General features: G+C 58.0%; 1 protein-coding gene across 1 annotated transcript in view; it reads left to right on the forward strand.

The window, feature by feature from the left end:
- The first annotated feature begins 1,079 nt into the window (after nucleotides 1-1,079).
- The window catches only part of LOC105695394 (transcription factor Sp8), a 33,057-nt gene continuing 11,574 nt past the window's right edge, over nucleotides 1,080-22,562 (forward strand). Inside the window, exon 1 of the mRNA XM_023432039.1 lies at nucleotides 1,080-1,382. Within this exon, the coding sequence (XP_023287807.1) occupies nucleotides 1,362-1,382 (21 nt within the window). The 5' untranslated portion in view covers nucleotides 1,080-1,361. The remainder of the gene's footprint in view (nucleotides 1,383-22,562) is intronic.

Consider the following 22,562-nt stretch of genomic DNA (forward strand, 5'->3'; position numbering starts at 1 on the left):
TACCGAGCTTGCCGTAATTTACCCTAACGTGGACCCCGGCTTCGACGGGGACACCTTTCGTCTGAATTGCTCGGTAAACCGTGGCCTTTTAATTGGATCGGGGAGCTCGCTTTACGACCAACCCCCAAAATTGCAACGGAAGGTGTTTTCGAACATTATCCTGGGGTGTAAAAAAAAAAGATGCATCGAACCTCTTCATGCAAGTGACGGATGTCTTTCGAGATATCCTAGGGCAATATGTCGAAAGCTGACCGAGATGGTGTTAAGCATCCAACGTTTGCAATCGGTGTTTGGAGTCTGCACGGGGGAAGAATCGACGAGACCGGCAGGTCTCGGTGCCGAAAGGGTTAAAGGGAACGAAAAGAAAGGGAAAGCGCCGGCGGCGCGCGCACAGGTGCTTTATTTGTATTAAGCCGCGTTTTGCTTGGCTCGCGTCATTAAGAGTTTACGAGCCCCGAGATGAGGGGGAGAGAGAGAGAGAGAAAGACGGGGTCATTCTACTTGCGCCCATTCAGGTACAGTTACCGGCCGAAGAAGCGGCACGTAGGATCTCTAAGTACGGACCTGCTATCGAAATTGCTTCATTTTCTACCCCCGCTCTATTCGCGTTACAAATAGTTCTCAACGATCTCCTGGCGTTCTCTGTCGTAAGACACGTTTTTATGCATTAACACCGTGCACTTATACGAAGCATTCTTGGCCGCATAATTTTCGATTCCACGTCGCCGACTACCACTGAAATTCGGCGAGCGATCGTCGCAATTTCCGACCAGCGTCGTTAGAAAATCAAGAACTCGTCGCGCCGGTTAATTTTTAGCGATCGAAAGAGCGCGCGGTCGAGAAAAGAGAGAGGGAGAAAAATTGTCGAGCGGAGCGGGGCGCCCGGGTCGGCCTCGGCGGCCCTGCGGCCGGGGCCCGGCGCCCGCGCGGTGCGCGGCCCTGCGCGCCGTGCCGTCGTGCCTGTCGTGCAGGTGGGCCGAGCGCCGGCGGAAACGGCCGAGCGCGCTCGGGGGAAAACCGAGCGGCGGCACTCGGGTCGGACTGTTGTCAGAGTACTCAGTAATGCTTTGCATGGCCAGCCAGCCGGTAGGATCGTCGGTGCGAGTCCTTGCCGAGAGCAGGAGTGCGAGACCGCGCGCGTTAACGCGACCGGGTACACAGCCTGACTGACCCGCGAGGCCGCGCATCTCGACGGCGTGTCCCGTGCCCCGAGTTCGCCCGGGAGAGGCCACCGAGTCGAGCGCCGTCGGGAGGTTCCCCGAGGGACGACACTTTTCCACCGAGACCGAGAACGACCGACTCGAGCCGCCTATGGTTTACGAACGACCCAAGATGCCGTCTTCGGTGCCAGCTACATAATAATGTGGTGCGACGTTGGTCAGGTGAGTCCAGTGTACCCTCCTCGCGGAGCCGAGCGCCGCGACGTCCCCGGCGCCGACGGCGAGCCTCGGCCGCGACCGATCCCTGTCTTACCGACTCGCTCTCTCCGCCTCAGGAGCCGACCCGACCGTCGCGGTAGGTGACCCGGACGACCTCCGCGGCGCGGAAAGTCCGAAGATGGGCCACATACCCGACACCCTGACGCCCGTTCGACGGCAATTGATCGTCGCCTTTCCGTCAAGGTCCTCGACCCGTCGGTCGGACTCCTCGCCGCGGTCATCGCCGACCTCGATACCGAGTAATCCCCGAGTCAAGATTACGCGTAGCCTCGTTCGCGGCCAGGCCTCTCGCTCGCGGGTTCCTCGGCTATTTCGGAACCTCCGTCCTCGTCGCTCCTCCGCTCGCCGAATCGCCGCGTCTCTAGCGAGCTCCCCGAAGGGGAAGGGTTACCGTCGGCGACCGGCGGTCGCGGGCCGGAACGTCAGATTTGACGCGTGGTAACCTCGTGTTCGGTAGTTTGAATTCGAAGCGATCCCGCGTTTCCTTGGCCTGTGGGCGGAGAGGAGCGGCGGGGGCGGGCGGGAGCGGGGAGCGACCCAGAGGGCAGGGAGGGGGAAGGGGCACTGAGGCCGCGGCGGCGGCGACTCTTTACTTGGCCAGTCGCGGAGGAAACCTAGCGACGGCTCGCCGCGCCAGGGGCGGGGACGGCCCGAGCGGGAGGGGGGGTGGTTACGACCGGCGAGGGGGCAGCGTCGCCATGGTTACGCCGACGACAACAACCCGCGAGGGGATGTTTTTAAGGGTGCCCCCCTGGCTTTTTTTCCTCCTTTTCCGGTTCGCCGTTCGCGCTCGTAGGCGCGCGACTCCGTGAGTTTTCGATTTTTCGGGGGATTTCGAAAACCGTGAGGTCGCGCGCGGACGAGCCGGATCGATACCTCGCCGAGGATGTCTTGGCGAGGCTCCCTCTCTCTCCCTCTCCGTCTCTCTCGCCCTCCGAGTCTCGCTTCGGGCTTCACATTTTTTTTTTTCTCAACTTCCTTTACGCGAGCGTTCATATTTTCTTCATTTTTCTTAACGGGAGAAATCGGTTTAAATCAAGGGTACACTCACTTCCCCGTGTCCTTCCACAAGGAAACTTCGGGGTTCCGAATAACTTGGATACGGATCCAGGAAATGAATTTCGGGAGGGATTACCCTCTTCTTCGAATGGTCTAGAAATCGGTGTCATGTTTTATAGGTGGTGATCCGGAGTCCTTGATGATGCGCCGGAAGCGTCATCACCTAGGAAACGATCATTCCGAGCTATCCTGGGTTTCGCACCCATCCTGGGTTCCGCAAAAACCAAATCGCGCGCGTCCCCATGACCGAAAGGGACCGGTGTAGGGCCGATACCACGTGGTGTATCTCGTCCCCGCGGAAAATCTCCCGTCCGGCCACTCCAGGCCGCGGGGACGGCGGAGCGGGGTCGGCACGCGTACACGCGCGGCCAGACGGAGATGGACACTTGTGTACGCACAGGTGGACGGACAGAGACGGAGAGCCGAGTGTCGGGTCAGGTTGGGAACGAGATAGACGAGGCCGTCGCGCGTGCAGTCGGAGACGCTCGGGGCTGTTCGGGGGTATTCCGAGGTATTCGTCCGGTATCGGTGCGAGTTCGTTTTCCGTCGGCGGTCGTTAACGCCACCGCGAGGCGAGAGGGGAGGGGGCATTTGAGGGGGGAGACGCCGTTGTAATACCGCGGCGTCGGCCGCGAGACTCGCGCGCCGTATAGTAAACCCAACGGGCCATTAATGAGAGAGTTATCGAGGCGCGATCTGTCAATAGACCTCCATTCATAAATTCGCCTCGGCGTCGTAGTTCTGCCTGCGAAAACCACGTGGACCGTGATTTACGCGCGCGGCCCGTTTTACGCGCGCGCTTTGTTTGTAAGCGCGCCGACCGGGAGGGGGCCCCCCCCTCGAGCCACTTACCGGCGAAGCCGCAGGGGACCCGCGCTTCTCTTTCTTTACCTCCTTCCGTCTTTCTCCGGCTCACCGGCGTCTCGCGTCGAGATACCCCGCTAACTCTTTTTCGCGACGCCACGCGACGCCACGCTACGCTTAGGACGCCGATTCTACTTACGCGGTCCTCGAAACGTTTTATCCCAGTCTTTGTCGCAATCCCGTGACAGTCGCGATTTTATCCTTATCCTAACCTGAGCGTACCATGGGACCCGATTATTCCTGAATCAAGGGTCCCGCGATATAAGTCAATTGCGCCCTCCGGTTCTCACTTAGAAGGGCCTTTACTGGAGAATGGAGCTTTAAAATATTATTCGAGGGTAGGGGCACGGTTCGTATGTACGTGGGATCGGGCGTACCCGGTAGCCGATGGTGGTGCACTAATTAATCTCTAAAGGAATGGTGGTTCCCATGTATCCGATTTCGGCTACCGGTGTTACGCCTTTCCACCCGCTGCGTGGACGTATATATGTATTGGGCGAACAAAGGGAAAAGACGCGTCCACGAGGACTGACCCGATCGCGCATTTGCGGGAAATTGCACGGCATGGGAGTTCGGTTGGCGTTACGTGGGACCACGTGTTCGCGGCCGTCCTCTTTGGCGGTCACGTTGTTACGTTTACGTTCGAGCCCGTGGGTTGGGGGCGGGGGCGGGGGCGATTAGGTCGTCTGGCCGTGCTCGATCGGTCCAAGCCGGGTCCCCGGTGAGTAGCGGGAGGGGTCGTTAGGGTGGCATCGATATATCGTTACAAGCTACCTGGAGTATACGCACCTGTACATCCGATATGCTCGTTACCCTGGGGTCTCGCAAATTCGTCTCTCGGCGATCGCCGAGACGACTCGTCGAAAGGATCGTTTAAGCGGCGATCCGGCACCGCGAACGATTACGTCGGGATTAAACGGATGAAAAAGGGATTACGGATCATACCTCATGGTACGCGAACGGGAATGACCCTACGTACCACGGCAGACCCGAAAACTATCCCTTCTCCCATTGGCGTTACCGCGTTCACGAGGTGGGTATTCGTCTTCGTCCATGAACACCTTCCTCCGGCAAACCGAATAACGCGGGGAGGTCACACTGAGCGCGGCGCGTCGACGCGTTGCCCCCTAGGACCCGGGGCTTTCACCCTGCGCGTCATTTCCGAAGATAACGTCGATTGGCACGAACTTTCCTTCCTGAGAACGCGACGCAGGAAAACGCATTCCGTGTGACCCGTGGAGGACGTCGATGATTCCAGTCTTTTTTTTTTTCGGCTTATTTCGGTTTCTCTCTCTCTCTCTTTTTTGGCTTATCTCTCGTTTCCACCCTCGCGCGACTCGCGCCTCGTAAACGCGTTCCCCCTTCCCCTCTGGGTCGCGGTCCCGGCGAGTGTCACGGGAATCGCGACACGTGCTCCGGCGATGTTTACGCGAGTCGATCGATTCGCGGGGGGGGGGGGAAGGGGGCGCATCCCCGGTGCAGAACGCGGGCCGCGATACGCGGCCGTTGCGGTAGGTTAAGGAGATGCACGGGAGGAGAGGCGCGGACGAGAGGGAGCGAGAGGGAGAGTCGTTCCCCCTACTCCGGTTTCGGGCATTGTGTGTCGCCCGCCGGCGGATTTCACGCCCGGGGTTAATGGAGGCGCGCGACCGATCCTCGGGGCCTGCCCAAATGAGCGCGCGCCGAATATAATAGGACCTGTCGGCCGCACCATGGCGAGTTGCGGTCGAGGCCCGAAGAATGCGTCCCCGCCGCGCGGCAGGTGCCGCTCGTTCTCTCGCCTCGTAACTCGACGTTTCGCGGGTTTTCCTTGACCCCTCCCCCCCCGGAAAATACCGGCGCCTTGACTCTTTCGTCGCCGAATCTCATCGCTGGTGATAAGCGTGTCTCTTCGGCGATATCGGGGGACCGTCAAATTTCGTCGGTGGGATCTGCCTGCGATATTTCACGGCAGGATTCGGCCGCATAATTTGTCAGACGAGGTTGGGTCGCAAATTTTTTTTTTTCGACGATTTTCGGCCGCGAGGGCTTGTTGCCGGATAGTGCGAAATTTGGTCGGTGGAGTCCGAGCTTGAAATTTCGTCGCCGAAGTTTCGGCCCGCGGAATCGACGATCCGCGCGAGGCTCTTCCCGGTGTCCGTCGGCACCCCCGGGCGATAACGCGGCCGCGTGCGTGCCGGCGCGCAAGGTCGTACGTGTCCGCCGTCAGGAGACGGACGCGCAACAGCTGACGGTATCGACGGGAACGGGACGCGTTACGTGGACTTTCCGCGGCCGCGTGTGCGACCGCGTAAACGCGGCCCGACGACGATACCTAGAGCGGAGGACGGCGAGAAGCGGGCGGGGAGAGGGAGCGCGAACGCGTGTACGCGATGCTCCGTGGGTGTCCTCCCTCCGATGCCCCCCAACTCCCCCCCGATTCCCCCTGATACCCACCGGCGGCCCACGAGGTACGAGGGCAGAGCCACCTTGCGGTACTTCACCTCGTCCCTCCGCCGCCCCGGGCCGCCCGCCCCGCTCGGCTCCCGCAACGAGCGATGCACTTTGTCGTCGCTTCCATTCTGCGGTTCAGTCGGATTCGGCCCGGTTGCCGGAGAGGTTCGCTCCCCGGCGCGCTCTCGGAAGAGGCCGCCGGCCCACGTGGCCCTTTGACTGCCGAGGGGGTAGACCTCGCCACCCGGTACAGCGGGGGACACGAGTGCCTCCTCTGTCGATAAGGCGACGTCAGTGCACGATTCGCGTCGCTGACGGAAGGCATTCGTTTCCACCAATATGCACATGCCCATTGCCAAAGTCCACCCACGTGGGACTCGATGCGGTACCTGCCCTCGAGGCATCAATGGATTATTAATCTAAGTCGAGATAATATCGGGATGAAATCAAGATACGAGCGTGATCTCGAAATTCGGGTTCCATCCGTTCTCGGCAATTTCCGCTCTCCCTCTCTCGCCTCGCCGGGAGGCGTCGCGCTCGTCTTTCCGAATGGAGGGTCTCGCGAGAGGTCCCGGCGGCGTCGAGAAAACGGCCAGAATTCAGGAAAAACTGCGGAGGGAGTCGTCCCACGACTTCCTCCGAGGGTCGGGAGGACGCCGTAGATTTTCCCTCCCCCTCTCCCGAGGGAGAGACCGAAAATATCGCGCCTCCCCGCTCGCGCGACGTCTCGTTTCTTTCCTCCCCCTCGTCCCCTCCTTTCCCTGCCGTCGTTAACGCGCTTCTCCTTTCCTTCTTTCCTTCTCCAGGGTGTACTTTCCGCTTACGTCACTCGCGACGTCAAAACAGCCTCTCGTCGACTTCCTCGTCCGCTCGATCCTTCTCTCTCTAACTTTCGGGATTTCGGCTCCTGATCCACTCGCACCTCGACTCGCGGTACAGGAGGCGCTGCCGTCGCAGCGGAATTTCCGGGCTTCGATTGCGTCTCGAATGAAAATCGGAATCGGGATCGGAAAGCGTATCGTTCGGTTTGTCTAGCGAAAAAGCAAAAGATTCGTAATGGTCGTCCGTCTCTTCCGGGGGCGGGCGGGGGGGAGAGGCGCCGGGCGCCCGTGGGAATTGCGAACGGAGGTTTATTTATACGGCGGGCGACGCGCCGCGGGTGACAGTCGGTCCGCGACCGCCGGACCCGTCGCACCTATTGAGAAAAACCGGACGCCGAGGAGCCGGGGACGTAGAGGGGCGCCGCCACGTGGACGGCGCGTTTTAAGGAGGTCTCTCGACGCATCGCCGCGCGCCAACGTTCCCTCCTTCTCTCTCTTCGCTCTTCTCGTCCCTTTCTCGGTCTCTCCCTCCGTTCCTTCGCTCGCTCTTCCCGGGCCGCTGGCTCTCTCGCGTGTACGCGACACGCACGTCCACCCGTTACTCTCCTACCTTCGCCCCCGCGAGACCTTCCGTCGCGTTCTCTCTTTCTCTCTGTCTCTCGGTTTATCTTTCTTGCGCGCGCGCTCGCTCTCTTTCTCTCCCCCTCGCGCCCAAGAAACGCTCGGATCTTCGGCTGAGATCACGTGCTGCGCATAACTTACCTTCCCACCACCTCCTTTCGGTAGCACGTGCCCGCACTCCGTCTCTGTCCGTTCGATTCCGTGATTCGGCTCGATCGAACGCTCTTAGATCTCGGGCCGTCAGTCGCCCGGTGCGGCGCCGCCAAGGCGGACGCGTCGGGGCGCCGCACCGAGCCCTCCACCTCTCCGCAAGTAAACTGGGATCTCCTCGTCGACTTGATTTTTTAAAAGCATCTCTAAATCTCGCACGCATACCTCGCCGTTACCTTTAAAGGGACCGCCTATTATCCGTAGACTTTAAACGGCCGAATGACGTCTTTTGGCACCATCGGCGAGGTATTAGCGCGAGTCTAGGGATTAACAAGAACTGAAAATACGGGAGACACTTTCCCTAGGGAAGGGGCCCGTTTCGATAGTCGCTCTTTCTCGCAGTGGTCGATGTCGAAGTTGACATGCCAGGCTGAACATCGTAGATAATGACTAGGTCAGGGTTTCGCGGCCTATACATATATACACATGTTTGGCGCGAAACTACCGAGTCTCTTCATTTCAGGGTATCTTTTGTTAGGAACCACCAAGTATCTGTGGGTATATACTATCAAATTCAATTCCAATTCTGTCAATAGTCACTTTTGACAGTCGCCAGGTACATGGTATATACATGCCGCTATCGTACCGTAGACTCATCGTCCTTGATCGCTTTTTTTTTTCATCAAATCGCTAGTAGGTAATTTTTTTATTCCCAATTTTTTCTCTCATTCTTTCCGGTCGAGCAGCGTCTCCAAAGCTAGGGTATCGTCGACTTCGTATAGGGAGGAGCGCCACGTGGTCCACGTGGTCGCGGGGGACCGATGTGCGTGGATGGGCGTCCGTCGCGAGAGTAAACCGCCGGTAGGCGACGCGAAACGCTCCAAGTGCGCTTGCGATCGCAAGCGGGGACTCGTCACGTGTTATCGAGTCCGCGACACACCGGCGGCGCGGCGGGCTCTCGCGAAGTTTACGCGAGAGGGGTGAACGTCGGGGGAGCGAGCGAGAGAGAGAGGGAGAGGGGGCAGGGAGGGAGGGAGCCCGTAACCGGGAGTGCCCCCTTCGGGTGACAAACTGATCGCCGCCACGTGGGTTAGGGCGTTCCTCGCGCCTCCCCCGACCCCTGCGGGGTTGAACCGTAAATTGACGCGCCTACACACAGGTGGCACCGCTGTCTCCCCGCGGTGCGCCGAGAAGGACGAGAGAGAAAGACGGAAAAAGAGAGCGCGGCCAGGGGCGGCTGTGTTTATCGTATGCAAATTCGTTACGGCGCGCGCGGGTGGGACGGAGACGGGAAACCTCGGCGGCGGATACCGGCGTCTCGCCGTTCGGTAATAAGTGCATTCCGAGCGCGGCCCTCGAGTTGGCAACAACTTCGGAGGAGTCGCGCTCGAAAGGAGTCCCGCCCCGAGAGGCGTCTTTCTTACGTATCCGCGTCGTTACGGCGACGCCAGGGGGCGCCACCGGGAAAGGGTTGAGAGAGCTCGAGGGGGGTAATTAGCTCCCGGGTGGTGCGTCGCTTTAAATCCCTCGCGGGAGCGGACGGCTCTCTATCTCTCTCTCTCTCTCTCTCTCTCTCCTTCTTTCTGTTATTGGCAGCTTCGGTCGCCCGATTAATTCCCGCGAGACTCGTCTTTCGGGATTATCGGGGTCGGGGGTAATTCGGCCGAGATTCCGGGAATATTATTTTCTACGCTGGAGGCCTAAATTGCATGTTTTTCGAGGCGCGGGAGGGAAGTGGAATTTTGGAAATGTACGCTTCCATTCGCGTGACCCTAACGAGGGACCCCGAGGGCGGGGGGAGAAGGAGGGCTTCTACAGTTCGCGAGGTGTGGAGAAAGAAGGAAGTGGGACGACTCGGCGAGCTCGGGAAGCGGCCGGAGTCAGGCTGAAATTTCAACAAAGCCCGCCACCTGACAGTCCTCGCCCTGCCTCCGCGTCGCTCCTCTTTGGCGGTCACATCCGCCTCCGACCGCAAGGCGGTACGCACTTCCCTTCTTCTTCGGTCGCCCCCCCCCCTCCCCCTGCCGCTCTCGCCTGTTCGGGCGCGCGCGAGGATACGGCGACCACGTGCGTAGTAGGCGCGCTCTCATACAGGTGGCAGCACGCGATTGTCCCACGGCCGAGGTGCGTGCACGTACTTGCGCAAGAATTTCCAACACGCACACGCGGACACGCACCGCTCTTCCTCCCACGCGCGGCCCAAAGGTTTCGCGCAATGCTGCGGCGTGTGGCAACGCCGGGCGGGCCGGGCGTCGCACAGGGCGCGGCGCGTCGACGCGTCGCGGATGGACAAAACGGTCGTCACCGCGACGGAAGCAACGCGCCGGGTTAGGCAAACCTCCGATCGGTATCTCATCCTCGAAACGTTGACGCGACGCGCTCAGTGGGACAGCGGCCCGCGTAATTGCGGACGCGGCTAGGTGGCTGACGAGGCGGCGCGTGGGAGGCTCGCGGCACGCACGCGGCTCTCCGTCGTGTCGGGGGTATTACGCAAGGGGCCGCCTCGTGACGTTCCTCCGCGCGCGGGCCACCGCCGCGGCGGTTTCTCTCCCTCGAAAACTCGCAAAAGATCGCCGGGTCTCGGGGGGGCGGAACGCCACGCGTTGTCGCGGCGATTGCGCAACGCGACGCGGAAACGCTCCGGAGTTTTTGCCCGCGAAGGGAACCCAGACGGAGGAGCCGATAAAGGTCGGTCCATGTTAGGTCGCCCAGACTTTTCCTGGTTACGATTCGACGCTTCGTTTTCAAATAAAATGACTTATCCTTTGTGTCCACCTATCCTTCGGTTTAACGCGTTCACGCCGGAGTGTACCACCGATGGTATATCCGGAAGAGTAAAAATAACGGTTTGAAATACTTACGCCGGCGTGAACGCGTTAAGGCATTCCGAAGCAATGGGGGAAAAAAAAAAAAATTGGTATTTAAAACCAAATTATTTTTATCAAAATATAGACCGAACGCGTTAAGGCATTCCGAAGCAATGGGGGGAAAAAAACATATTGGTATTTAAAAGCAAATTATTTTTATCAAAATATAGACCGAAATCTGCGCTTCTAGCTGGAGGACGACATGGACACGGGGAGGAAAACCTTTATTTCAGGACAAAGCGTGAAATCTGGACCGCGAGGACAGATACCGTCCGTTCACCCTCTCCGACGTCGAGTCCACGTCGAATGGCACGGATCTATCTTAGCGCGCCCTTCCTCGCTTCCGTTCTGCGGCTCTCCCGGCTATCTTCCCGTGGATTCTCTTTCCTCCGAGGAGCCTCACGCGGCCGAGCCAACGCCGGGGCAGAGATCGTCGCGCCTCCGATAGGAGAAGGTCGCACCGCCGCGGCATTTTCCCGGAGCCCGGTCGGAAGCGAGCCGGTTGCGTAAGAGCGGCTCGGGGCGCGCCGCGCGCGGCGCCACCGGCGGCCGTCCTCGGCACTAAAAATCTCGGCGGGCGGTTCGAACCTCCCCGGGCGGAACTTGGCCTCCGATCCTCGATCCCGCGTCCAATCGACCATCGAGGTGGTCGCAATCTCCTAACCGAGCGTTCCCCTCCCCCGTAGCCGCGGATTTCTTCCCCCCGGCGGCGGATCGAGAGCGCGGAGGAGGGCGCGATTTTCCCGGCTTTCCCGGGCTCTCTCGCGGTGAATTTTCCTCGAATTTCCGGCGAGCCTGCCTCCCACGGAGTCAGTGTCCTTTAAGTAAGTTAGACGCGTGCGCGGACGCGCCGCGGGGAGGGTCGAGAAGGGACTCGCGGCCGGAGGGGAGGGCCCCGACCGAGAGCGGAGGGGTTAATAGGACGTTGGCGCCGCGACGGCGGCTCCGCGAAGCGCGCGGCCACGTGCGCCCGCTATCGAACGGGCGCCACCCCCAGCCCGACCCCCACCCCCGCGCCTCACGNGGGGGGGGGAATAATCGAAACGCTAATTCGAGATTCCGCGACCGGGATTTTACGCGATGCGCGAAATAGTCCCCCCACCTTAAGGGAGGAGGGGGGGGTGGGTGAGGGTGAGGGAAAAAATGCCGGAAAGTTTTTGGTAACCATCTCTCCTCTCTCCGTTTACTTATCTGCCTGTCTTTCTTCCTCTCTCACAGGCCGTTGAAACTTTCTTAACGTCCGTTTAATCGCGCCTTTAAACGGCACTTACCGCGCGACGTAAACTCGGACGGACCTCGGAGTCCAGCCCTTAAGCCTCTAACCTTAAACCTTAAGCCTTAAACCTTAGATCTCGAGCCCGGGAGAGGATCGCGCTCGGCGGAAACGGCCTCCGACCGGTGGGGGGCAGTGGAGGCCCTCTCGATAGTGCTTTATGGAAACGGGATTAAGAAATTCACCTCCGAGAGGCCGGACTTGTTTGAGAAGTTTAAGGCGACACGGAACCCCCGAAATTCGGCCCCGACGCGAATGGGAGAGTTTTCTTTAGACGCGTCCCACCGAACTGGCCGAAACTCCACCGCGCGACTGTTGGACACTTTGGGAATGTCCCGATATACGCGAAAGTGTTTTCACAGAAAAGAAGAAAAAAAAATATATATATACAATGAAAAAAAATGAAAAAATTTTACTCTTAGCGATGAGACGTGGAACGCGTCCGGACATATGCCAAAATTTCAGGGAGTTCCGTGGAGTATCCTTCGAAAGGAACGCGTCACGTCCGCGTCGATCGATTTCCCGTCATCGTAAACAAGGGAGGAATTAAGATGACCCCATCGGTTGGAAACGGGAACCCGTAGGTGCCGTGGGAATTCCATGGCGGGTAGAATCGAGGGATCTCCCCGCGCTATCACCTATCGCGGAACTCGGCGAGGCTGCGCGTTATCCGCGTTATCCGCGTTATCGGCCTCTTACGTAACTCCCGGGTCCTGACGCGAGCGTAGCGCCACGGCAAGGCAACATCCACCCACCCCACCTATCGGGGCCTACTTCCATTACCCAAACGGCGAACGTTACCGGCGAATTAACGGGCATTCCCGGCAAAGTTTCGCGACTAGCCGCCCCCCCCCCCCCCCCCCCGTGGCCCAGTTGGCGAGGCCGCGACATTTTTCCCGTCCATCTCGTCGGATAACCTATCGACAGGACGGCGATCGGAGAGCCGCGATCCGCGCTACCGATCTCCGCTCCTGTCTTCGCGGTTAAGTTCCCGGGGTCGCGCCTCGTTTCCCGGTCTCTCTCTTAATTGACGAAACGACGCAGCGATCGGCGATCTCAATGGGGGTGGGGGAGTTGACGGGGCGACACCTCGCCTTAATCGCCGACCCCCGATGGAACGATAATCGCGCTCTGGATAAGGCAGGACTTCCGTCTTACCCTCCGCCCTCCTTTCCTTGCCGCGCACCCTCCACCCTCCCGAGTAGGGAGGAGAGAGGAAGGTATAGAGGGGACCGACGTCGCCGTCGGGGCGGCGAGGGTGGTTGCGAGGCCTCCCGACGCGCACCTCGTCCGGATAGCGCGTAATCGCCCCGGTGGTGCGATTAAAGGGAAATCTTTTCCCGCGAGGGAGAGGGAGAGAGGAAGTGCCGAGAGAGACGAGGACAACCCCGAGTAGGGCGCGGTTCGGGGGGGGGAGGGGGGGGGTAATTCCAAAACGAGCTTATCTACATTTTCCCCGCGGCCGTGGAAAATTCGTGCCGCCTCCGCGAGGGCCCCGAGGGCGTCCCCGAGGGTGGCGCGCACCTTGGGGACCCTTCCGTGTAGCGTGCGCACGCGCTCCGCTCCCTTGCCCTCTCCGCGGCTTCGATTCCCTCTAGGGCTCCTCCGGTAGGCATGGATATTTCGGCGGAAACGTGCGTTCACCCCCCTCCTCCCTGTCGCTTTGCCTTCGCGGCTCGGAGACTCCGGAAGGTGCGTTTTTCAAGACCCCCGCTGGAACCAAACATCTCCCGGCCGAGGCTGAGCCCCAACGGAAAATCTATACGCTTCGAGGGGAGCCCGGCGCCGTGCTCGCGCTACCGGCCGTTCCAGGGATTGCCGCGTTTCCTCGGGGTTCGGGAAGATCGATCGATCGACGGAGAGAGAAGCGAGGGTCTCCGCGACTCCCCGGTCGCCCTTCCGGCGATTCCCGCGCTCCCTGGTGTAGGACTCCCGGAGGGAGGAAAAAATGGAATAAAGTGAAAATCGGTCCTCGTGAAGGGAGGAGCGAGCGTTTTTCTACCGTCGGAAATTTCTCCGGGTAGTTCGCGGAGGTCTTCGAAATTCCGCGTCGGGTCCGCGGCGCGCGCCGTATGAACCGTCCTGTACCGGCGGTCGGTCGGGCGGTGGGAGCGAGAGGGCGAGCGGCGCGGCCGGCGGGCCGGACAAGGACCGACGCGCTCCTCGCGCGCGTGGGGCGTTGCCATGGCAACCCCTGCTCGCTCGTTCCACCCCTCGCTCGGCGGCGAGCGCGCGGAGTGGGAGCGAGAGGGACCGCGCGACCGGAGTGGGAGCGCGCGCGAGAGAGAGGGAGGAGGGGAGACGGCTGCCGAATGCGGGGCCGCCGGTGCAATCAACCCGTTGCTCGGCCGCGAGGGGAAAACTACCCTGAAGTCAGACGAGGACGAGGGTATATACCGCCGCGTATAGCGCGGACCTGGCCGCGGGGAAAAACCCGCGGAATTACGAGAGATTAGATGCCGGCGACCGGTAACGAGGCTCCGCCGGTAAAGCGGCCTTATCGGTGCCCGGCCGGACGACTCGGGACGAGCGCACCGAGGAGCTTGCGCCTCGCCCTAGGTCGTTGGATCGCAGGGGAGGAAGGGTCACCTTTTCGAATATTTATCTTCGTTTATACGTCCCGTTCGATCGATCGCACCTGATATCTAAACCGCTATACTTCAACGTCGATTGTTAACGCGGCCGAACGGAATACTACTTGCGCGTCGACTTCGGTGCGAGAACCGCCTCCGACGTTTCGAGAACGTCGGAGCTCACTTTTGCGACGCTCGATCCTGCAAAAGGGTCGGAAGGTTGCCCTCCGACTTCGGACTCGGCTTGCGAGGGTGTCGGGAGTCGTTCCTTGGCCGCCGCGCCGCGCCGGCGAGGCGCAGTTGCTCTATTCTCCTGGAACCAGTTTTCCTTTACGCCGGCCGGAGCGGCAAGAGAGACCGCGCTACGAGGACTCGGGGCGAGCGAGCGAGAGCCCGGCACCGCCGGGAGGGAGACGGCGAGCGGGAGTATCGAGGAGGCGCGAGAGAGAGGGAGATACCCACACATGGCGGCCGGCCGTGAGCCGCGCCACGCCACGCCACGTCGCGCGTCAGCTACACTAGAAAGTTGCCCCGCGACCGACACAGCGAAGAACGCGCACACGGACGGGCGCGCAACCGAGCCGGGCCTAGAACCTTTCGAACTTCAAACCGAGAGAGTGTACATTTTCTAACCTAAGGCTTCCACCGGGACTCCGGCCAGAATGCTTACAACCGCGCCGTTGAGAATTTCTCCCCAGGAGAATCCATTTTAATTCCGAGGATGTATAATTTTCCCCGCGTATAGGGACGCTCTAAAATGATTAACAGGCAGTCTGATGTCGCTTTCGATGCTCGGTTTCTCTCTAATTTCCGTCGGCCATCTTGAGAACGTCTCGAGCGTTCTCGTGTCCGGCTCTCGGTTTTTCACCGGTGTAAAAACTATCGGCGAGAGTTCTCTAGCTCCGTTGTATAATTCCCTGGACGCGTAGATATATCGCGGAGACTACTAACGCGGGTCGAAACGTTTGTTTTGATTTAAACGCGGAGAGAAAAAAAAAAGACCTTTGTACGTTAAAGCTCCTGCAAAAAAGTTCTTCCGGCGAAAAGTCGCGGGGAATTCTCGCCGAGTCAGAGTCTCGTTACTAAAACTCGCGAGCCGCGATTCGCCTCGATTTACGCGGTAACACGACTCGCGAGCTGAGCCGAGGTCGCGTAATGTTCCACGCGGCGCGCGCGGACCCTCGCGCGTGCACGCACGCACGCAGGGGAAAGTGAGGTTAGGGCTACGTCGAAGGGTCTACCCCGTGGCAACGACGGGCGTCCGAGCGCCGTTTCGAGCGGCAACCCCATTCTTGCCGTAGAAAGTCTCTCCGGAGGCATTCGCCGGCGAAGCGACGTCGGCCGGAGCGGAGCCGAGCCGAGAGCGTGGGTATCAGCACGGAACCGAGTCTACGACGCGCTGGCGCGGCGTTGCCGCCTCGCGGGCTCTCTCCGGCTGGCCGGCCGCGGCGCTGCGGCGTTGCCGCCTCTCCACTGGCGGGAAAACTGGGTTTCGAAACGAACTCGCTCCTGGCGAGCGAGCCGTGCGTCTTTCAAAGATCGCCCGCGGGAAGTATTCGTTTTTCTCCTCGTCCTCTGAGAGACGAAAGAAGGGAACGAAAACGTTTCTATTGGGGATTTAGAGGTCGACTTTTCTAGGGAGATCAGAGGTTAGAGCAGAAAGAAGGTTAGGGTATCCGGCATACGAATTTTAAGAGGTAGGAAGTTTTCGATCCAGGGTCCTGGGTACTGCGAATAGCCAAATAGTCGTGGTGACCACATGCAGTACACACCATTCCTCGGGGGCGAACCTATACCCGTTTCTGCGAGGGGTCACTTATTCCCGTGAAAATCTCCCAGATGACCCGTACGCCTTCCCTAGGGTGAATTACTCATCGGTGGGTCAAGCCGCGGCGTAACCACTTGGCTATCCCTCGTATGTAGGATGTCGCGTTCCCCGACGATACTATAATAAAAATCAAAATCATCCCGTCTGTCTGTGAATTTTCTGGATTAAACGAGAACGCGGGATTTCGTCGCGACGAGCCTCGAGACCTCGACCTTGAGTCCGGGCGACTCGGTTCGTCGGCGCGCCGGCAGAGGCGCTGGCCCCGCGGGGAGTCCCGAGGAGCGAGCTCCGCCGACATTCCGTCCGGTTTCGGGGGAGTTCCGATCCCGCGGGAAAAGCGGACGGTGGGCGACTTTGAAAATAGCCGGGGCCCGCTTTGGAAATAGGCTCCGAAATATGCGCCTCGACGCGGCCGCCGCCACGAGCTAGGCGTCGCGCGGCTACGGAGAAGGAAGGGGTGTACGGTTTTAGACCACGGGCGGCGCGTCGGCGTCGAGTTAAAAATAACAGTACAGCCGGCCAACCAGTCGCTCCTACGGCTAGGCTAGGTTGCCTGCCTGCCTGCTTGCCTGCCTGCCTGCCTGCCTGACTGCTCGTTCGCCCGCCCGCTCGCTGGCGCGCTGGCGCGCTGGTTCTCCTGCCTGCGAGGCTGGCCGACTGGCTGACTAGCTCGTCGCGCAGCCGACGCGCTCATGCCGCGAGTCGAGCCTGCTTATCCTGCGTCGTAGCCTTGACGCGCCGCGGTAGCCGCAGGAATCGAGTCGGACAAACTTACGAAGAGACACATTCCTCTCCCCGGTTCTTCCTACGATCCAAAAATCCATATTTACTCATTTTTAAATCTACTTTTAATTAAATCGTTTTTTATTTTCTTCTCCAGAAATCTAGTCGGGAACGTGAAATCTTGCAATGATACCCCCTGCAATGCGCAAAACTTAATTCCTTTCGTTAAAATATATATTTGAATTAAAGAGTCGAAATATTTATATAACTTTTCTCCAAATTGGTTTCGCCGAATAATTCGAAACTTTAACCAGCGATTATGGAGGCCCTAACGAAGATCTTTAAACCAGAGAAATTCCATTATTCGAAAAATGAAATTTCGTGAGTTTCAAGGCTCTCATTAGGACCTCCATAATCACATGTTAAAGATTCAAGTTATCCGGTGCACCCAGTTCGGAGAAATGTTTTATAAATACTTTCACGTTTATATATATAATGACCCTTTTATGTCGCCTTAACCCTCTGGGACCCAATCACCTTTTTAGGCCAATACCGATATGCAAATATTGATCCATTACCTTTTGGTGTTAACTATTTGTTTACGAATTTACGGTTTATGTACACTTCTATAAATGTGGATAATGAAATTTGTATACGTTCAGATTTTAATCACGATCGAATGAGGTGTCGATCAAGGTTGCGCGGCTTTGGGGAGGGTCGTGGGAGGGAGACCGCGCGTTCCCGGATTTTCCGCGGTTTATTCCTGAGCGCGGTTTCCAGGAGGCCGGCGAGTCGGATCGGGCGGGCACACTTCGTCGCACACTCGGCTGTGCCGTGCCGGCAGTTAAGGCCGCCCGCGTAGCCTTGAAGCCGGTAGCCTCGGAGTCGAGCGCGCTCCCGACACTCGCGGGACAAATTCTGAGACACCGAGGACCTTTCCAAAGACGAAGAGCGCGCGCCGCTTCCCGGACGGATCGAGCATCCCGATCGGGCTCGGATATCCCCAACGAATGCAAAGTCGAATTCACGTTTGATATACCTAAATCTAGGTAAACTCAGAAAAAGTTTGGCCGACTGTAAGAAATATATAATGTTGCGTTAATCATGTATGATCGGAAGAAACAATTGTATTTACAGAGAGAAAAAAAAGATGTATGTTGATTTAAACGAATTTAGTTTACCCAATCTGATGATTCTTTGGATGTATCTGTGTCTTGAGTCAAGCAACTTTTCTTTATCAGTGTACGTGTACAGATTAAACGTTTATTCATCCAGGATTTTTTCTGTACGTTACATATGTACATGTTACCGTGAATGACCGAAATTGGAATGACAGATACCAAATACGTCGGTGAAAGATCGAATATTTCATTACATTGTTGTACATTCGGACCCTCTCCAGTGTGTGTCGACAATCACATTCAGAAATAAGGGTATTTAGCAAATATTTCGGACATACACTAAGCGACTATGTGAATGTTGACATTCACCGGTGAAAGTCGACATTCTCCAGATTTCGGTGTTTCACCGTAACATACACATTCATTAGAAACGTGTACTTTAACGTGGTTTTAACGTTATTTGAAGGTATTGCTAACGATTAACGTACTACGTTTACCATTTTTATACCATTTCTCAACGCGCATTCAAACTTTGGGGTAAATCGGTACGCGTGTGCGGTTAATTCACGGATGGATTTGATCGACTCGATTTTTCGGATCTTTTCGAAATTCCTCGAGGTGTCGAGACTTCGGAAAAGTATACCGCGCAACAGGTCGTAACGTCGTCTCGCTCTCTTCACAGAGCGGGAAGGGAAACGGGATGAGGATTCCCTTTCCTTAAATACAGGACGCGACAGGTTGGGGATGTCGCGTAAATCAAACCTCGTTCCTCCCTTGTGGTTTTAACCCTTTCGTGCATGCCGCAAGTGTGCCTCCTCTGTACGGAGGATCGACATTTAGATGCGTGGATGTCGATTGAAGTCGGCGTTAGGGCAATAGAATGTCGGAAGGAGCGATCGAGCAGGTCGGGATTAACGGCAAGCTCCCTGTTAATCCCGTTAACCTTCATACCTTCCTCAATTTTCACACCGTTTCCTGCCATCGGGTTCAAATGGGCCCGTGATGGAAATATCAGAGGATCCCGGTACTATGCCGTAAATATGAATGTATATCTTCTATTTAGGTAATTAAAATCCTCTCAATGAGGTATGAGAGATGTAGGGCCTTTCACCTGACCTTAACCTTGTGCGCCACTTTCGCCGCTGTTTTTAGCGGTTTTTCATTTTCCACCTGGTAGCGCGCCGCGCGCAGTCTGACACCCGACGCGCGCAGTATGACACCCGACGCGCTCGGCCTGAGGAAGGTGAGGCGAAGAATACGAGCTCCGGAGATGCGTAACTCGGCCGTTACCGGGCATCCCCCGGCGCGTGAGGCCTCGATTTCACGAGCCCTCGGCTAGTTACTACCGACACGCCACGCAATACCGATGTCAAACGAATCTCGATCGGCACGCGTCGCGTGCCGCCGTTCCTCTCCTTTACGACCGTCATTGGTCACGCGTTTCGTCTTACACGTCTTCCCGTGCCTCTTTACCATGAACGCAGGATATATAGGCCCCAATCACGACTTTCCATGTGATATTCTTGCGGCTGCAGAAAGAAGAAAAGTCATTTCTATCGAAGCCCAAAAACGCCGCACCTAGTGGAAAATACACATGCAATCGTTTGCATCGACGGAGCACGCGCGTAATTAATTAAAATTAAAAATAGAGTGGACAAAAGGGGATTATAAAAGTATCCTTGTATCTGGTCTGTCAATGTGATTGTTTTCCCACGAATATTTAAGTCAATTGTTTTCAAAATCCGTAGAGAAGTTTGTGCGCTGAATTCATGTACAGCGGGTACTTAAATTAAGCAGGAAAAATTGCAGCAATTTTTTCGACAACCTGATATGATAGACTGTTTCGCTTTTAGAAATTATGTTACGCTTCCTTTCCTTATCGCGTGAACTCACGCCGCCGTGGTAGGAGAAGTTTCTCTTAAAAGATGGGAGAAGTACCTACGTCAGGTGAGGACGTAAAGTCGCGATATCAAAGATGTCTCAATCGTCACGTGCCGAGTCGAGCTGTCAAATCGTTCCCGGGCGGTTCTTTATGGCCGCCATTAGGTACGCGTTTCGCGTTACTCGGTTGCCTCGCTACCTCTCTTTCCACTTTGCCTCTTACCTTATTGCCTTATTACCTCATTACCTCCCTTTTGTTCGCGGTCGGGACATCCGGAAAGGGAGACCGAGAAACGGGACAAGGACAGGACAAGAAGGAGGCACCTGGCCGTTTCGCCAACATCCTCCTAACCTAATCTCTCCCCGTTTAAGGCGCGTTAAATCCCCGGTGCAAAATTCCCGGCGTTTTAAAAGGAAGAAAGAAAAAAAAGAAGGATAATAAAAATTAGACGCATTTCCCTATGGATCGGGATTTCTATTGTACGGGTGGTAAATCGAGGTCGCTCCTTCTGCGCGTCGAATAAATAGAACTCCCTCGGGAGCTCGCCGGCTCGGTCTCGCCGTGATAGTTGATAACCGGGAACGAGCCGGGAGAAAGCGGCCCCTTCGTCCTCGGACTTCACCGGAAACGGTAATGGCACTTTCGTCGAGCCCTCTCCCGAAAGCCGATCGACGTTTCCCGGAATTTTCCGGGAAACTCGCGGTTCTTGGATCGGTTTTTGCCGCCCAGTGATCGGCGACTATGCACGCCGTCCGGCTCTCGGAATCGACTTGCCAGGATACCCGAGGATAGTTACCGCTAAAGCCAGTTTGCGCTCGAGGCGATCGGGCAAGGACAGTACCGCTAGCGGCGAGGAATTCTTACACCCGAGCCGAGTGCCAAGGCGGAGAATTCTACACCGCTCGTCCAGGAAAATTCATCCTCGATTCATAATCCCCCGAAAATTCGGCGATGCTCCGTTCAGTCTTCTAAGAGTAAAAAATAAAAATCGAGGCAATAAATATCCCCCTCTCCCCCCGATAGTACTTTATCAACGGAAGAGGTGACCGTCCAGGAGGTAGGAAATCCACGGCGAGGGTCCGACCTCGAGGTGTACCTTTTACCTCCAACTATGCTAATATATGAAGAGTATTCGGAGCGTTCGGAGGCGGGTATCCGGCCGGGGTCGAGGAGCGCGCTTCCGGGCGGTTCGGATCTTTCTCTTTTTTTTCTTTTTTTTTTCGAGAACCCACGATCGGGATTCCACGGTTTCCTAGACGGCAACCTGCTATCGTACCGAGCGCTTCCCCGTGTTCGGAGTCGCGGGTACTCGCAGGATGGAAGCCATCTTGCCGTCGCCATGACTGGAATATGGCACGATGAGATATTGCATTCGCGTTTCTTGCGTGGCCGAGCGCGGCCACACCTTTCACCGACACCCAGCGACTAGTCGGGCCGACTAGCCGCCCGCCGACTGACTGGCAGGCTGACTAGTCGGATGGCTGACTTGCCGGGCGGCCGGATAGCGGACCGACCGGCCAGTCGCGGCCCTGCCGTGACTAACAGTAAACCTCATCCACGGCGGTGCCGCGCCCGGCATCGCGATGCTAACGACGACTCGTCGGTACAGGTGGACGGGCGCGGTGGGGTCCGGGATCGTTAGGCCCGGAAAAGTGGACCCGACCCCGAAACTTGCGCTCGGGGGTTTCCGCGAGTCCGATCGGCCGCTCTCCCCTCCCTCCCCCCTCGCGCGGCGACCACCGGTTCGGCGCGCAGTCGGCCGCGGTCCGCGGCGGGGGACGGAGGCTCCACCGGTCGGCGGATCGGCCGTCGAGCGGTGATGCCAACCTCCGCCGGGGCGGCAGCCCTTCGGCTCGGCGGACAAAAGGGAGCCGGCCCAGCAGCCGCCTGGCGACCCTCGCTGGCATAAAAGGCTGTCCAACCCTCCTTCGCCGAGGGTAGGGCCCGGGGTACGGCCGAGGGTACGCCTAGGGTACGCCGAGGGTACGACTACCCCGAATCCAACAATACATCCGCCAAAGCCCGGCCGGTCCCTCCACCCTGGAAACCTCGAGCGCGCGCGCGAAGGAGCCTGGAACTCCCTTTCTTCCTCTTCCAGTTTCCTTCTCCGTCCTTCGCTCCCTCTTGGCCCTCTTTCTCCCTCGATCCTGCCGCCCGGTTATACGGTTATGTGCCACCGTCGCGCCATTGGGATTACGGCCCTCCTGGAAAAGCCGCGGATTATCCAACTTTTGTCTTCCGCCGAGCCACCCACCCCCTCCCGCGGTCGACTTTGATTTTTACCCTTCTTCGATGTTCCCCCGGCCCCTCCCTTGTTTTACTTCCTCTTTCTCATCCTTTTTTCCCGTACTTTCCGCTCTACTTTTGTCTTGTAACGCATTCGCGGGTGATGGGAAAGTCCGGAAGGTTGTGGGACGACGCTTGGCAGTCGTAGGTCGTAGGTCAATGCTTGGGGATCTGCCCCCGCGGGAAATTTATGCTTTAGATTCGGGGGAACGCGGGGACGGGCGCTTGTTGGGCCCTTCGCTGGAAATTTGTGAGCGCCCCCATGGCTGCGTGAGAACCACTGCTCAGGCCGAACCGAAATGGACGGTCGGGGACCGCGGGGGCCCGATGTCTGACCCTCGTCAAGCGGCCCTTCTCGCTCCCTCCCTCTCCCTCCCCCGGCCGGGCGCATTCTCCTCTCTCTCTCTCTCTCTCTCTTCCTCCCGCCGGTCGGGCTCCAGGTAGGACCCCACAAATATTTCGGGACTCCTTCCTCCGTGGAGCCGGAGAAATTTTCTACCCTCCTCAGGGCCCCGGGCCGGACTTATCGCTCGGTTTTCCGGGGGCTACCATTTGCATCAGGTGGCACTGCATCCATCGACAGGTACACGAGTAAACCCATCCCTTTGAAGTACACCGAGGA

Source organism: Orussus abietinus, unplaced genomic scaffold (assembly GCF_000612105.2).
Source record: "Orussus abietinus isolate OABI.00-Male unplaced genomic scaffold, Oabi_2.0 scaffold222, whole genome shotgun sequence".
Lineage (NCBI taxonomy): Eukaryota > Metazoa > Arthropoda > Insecta > Hymenoptera > Orussidae > Orussus > Orussus abietinus.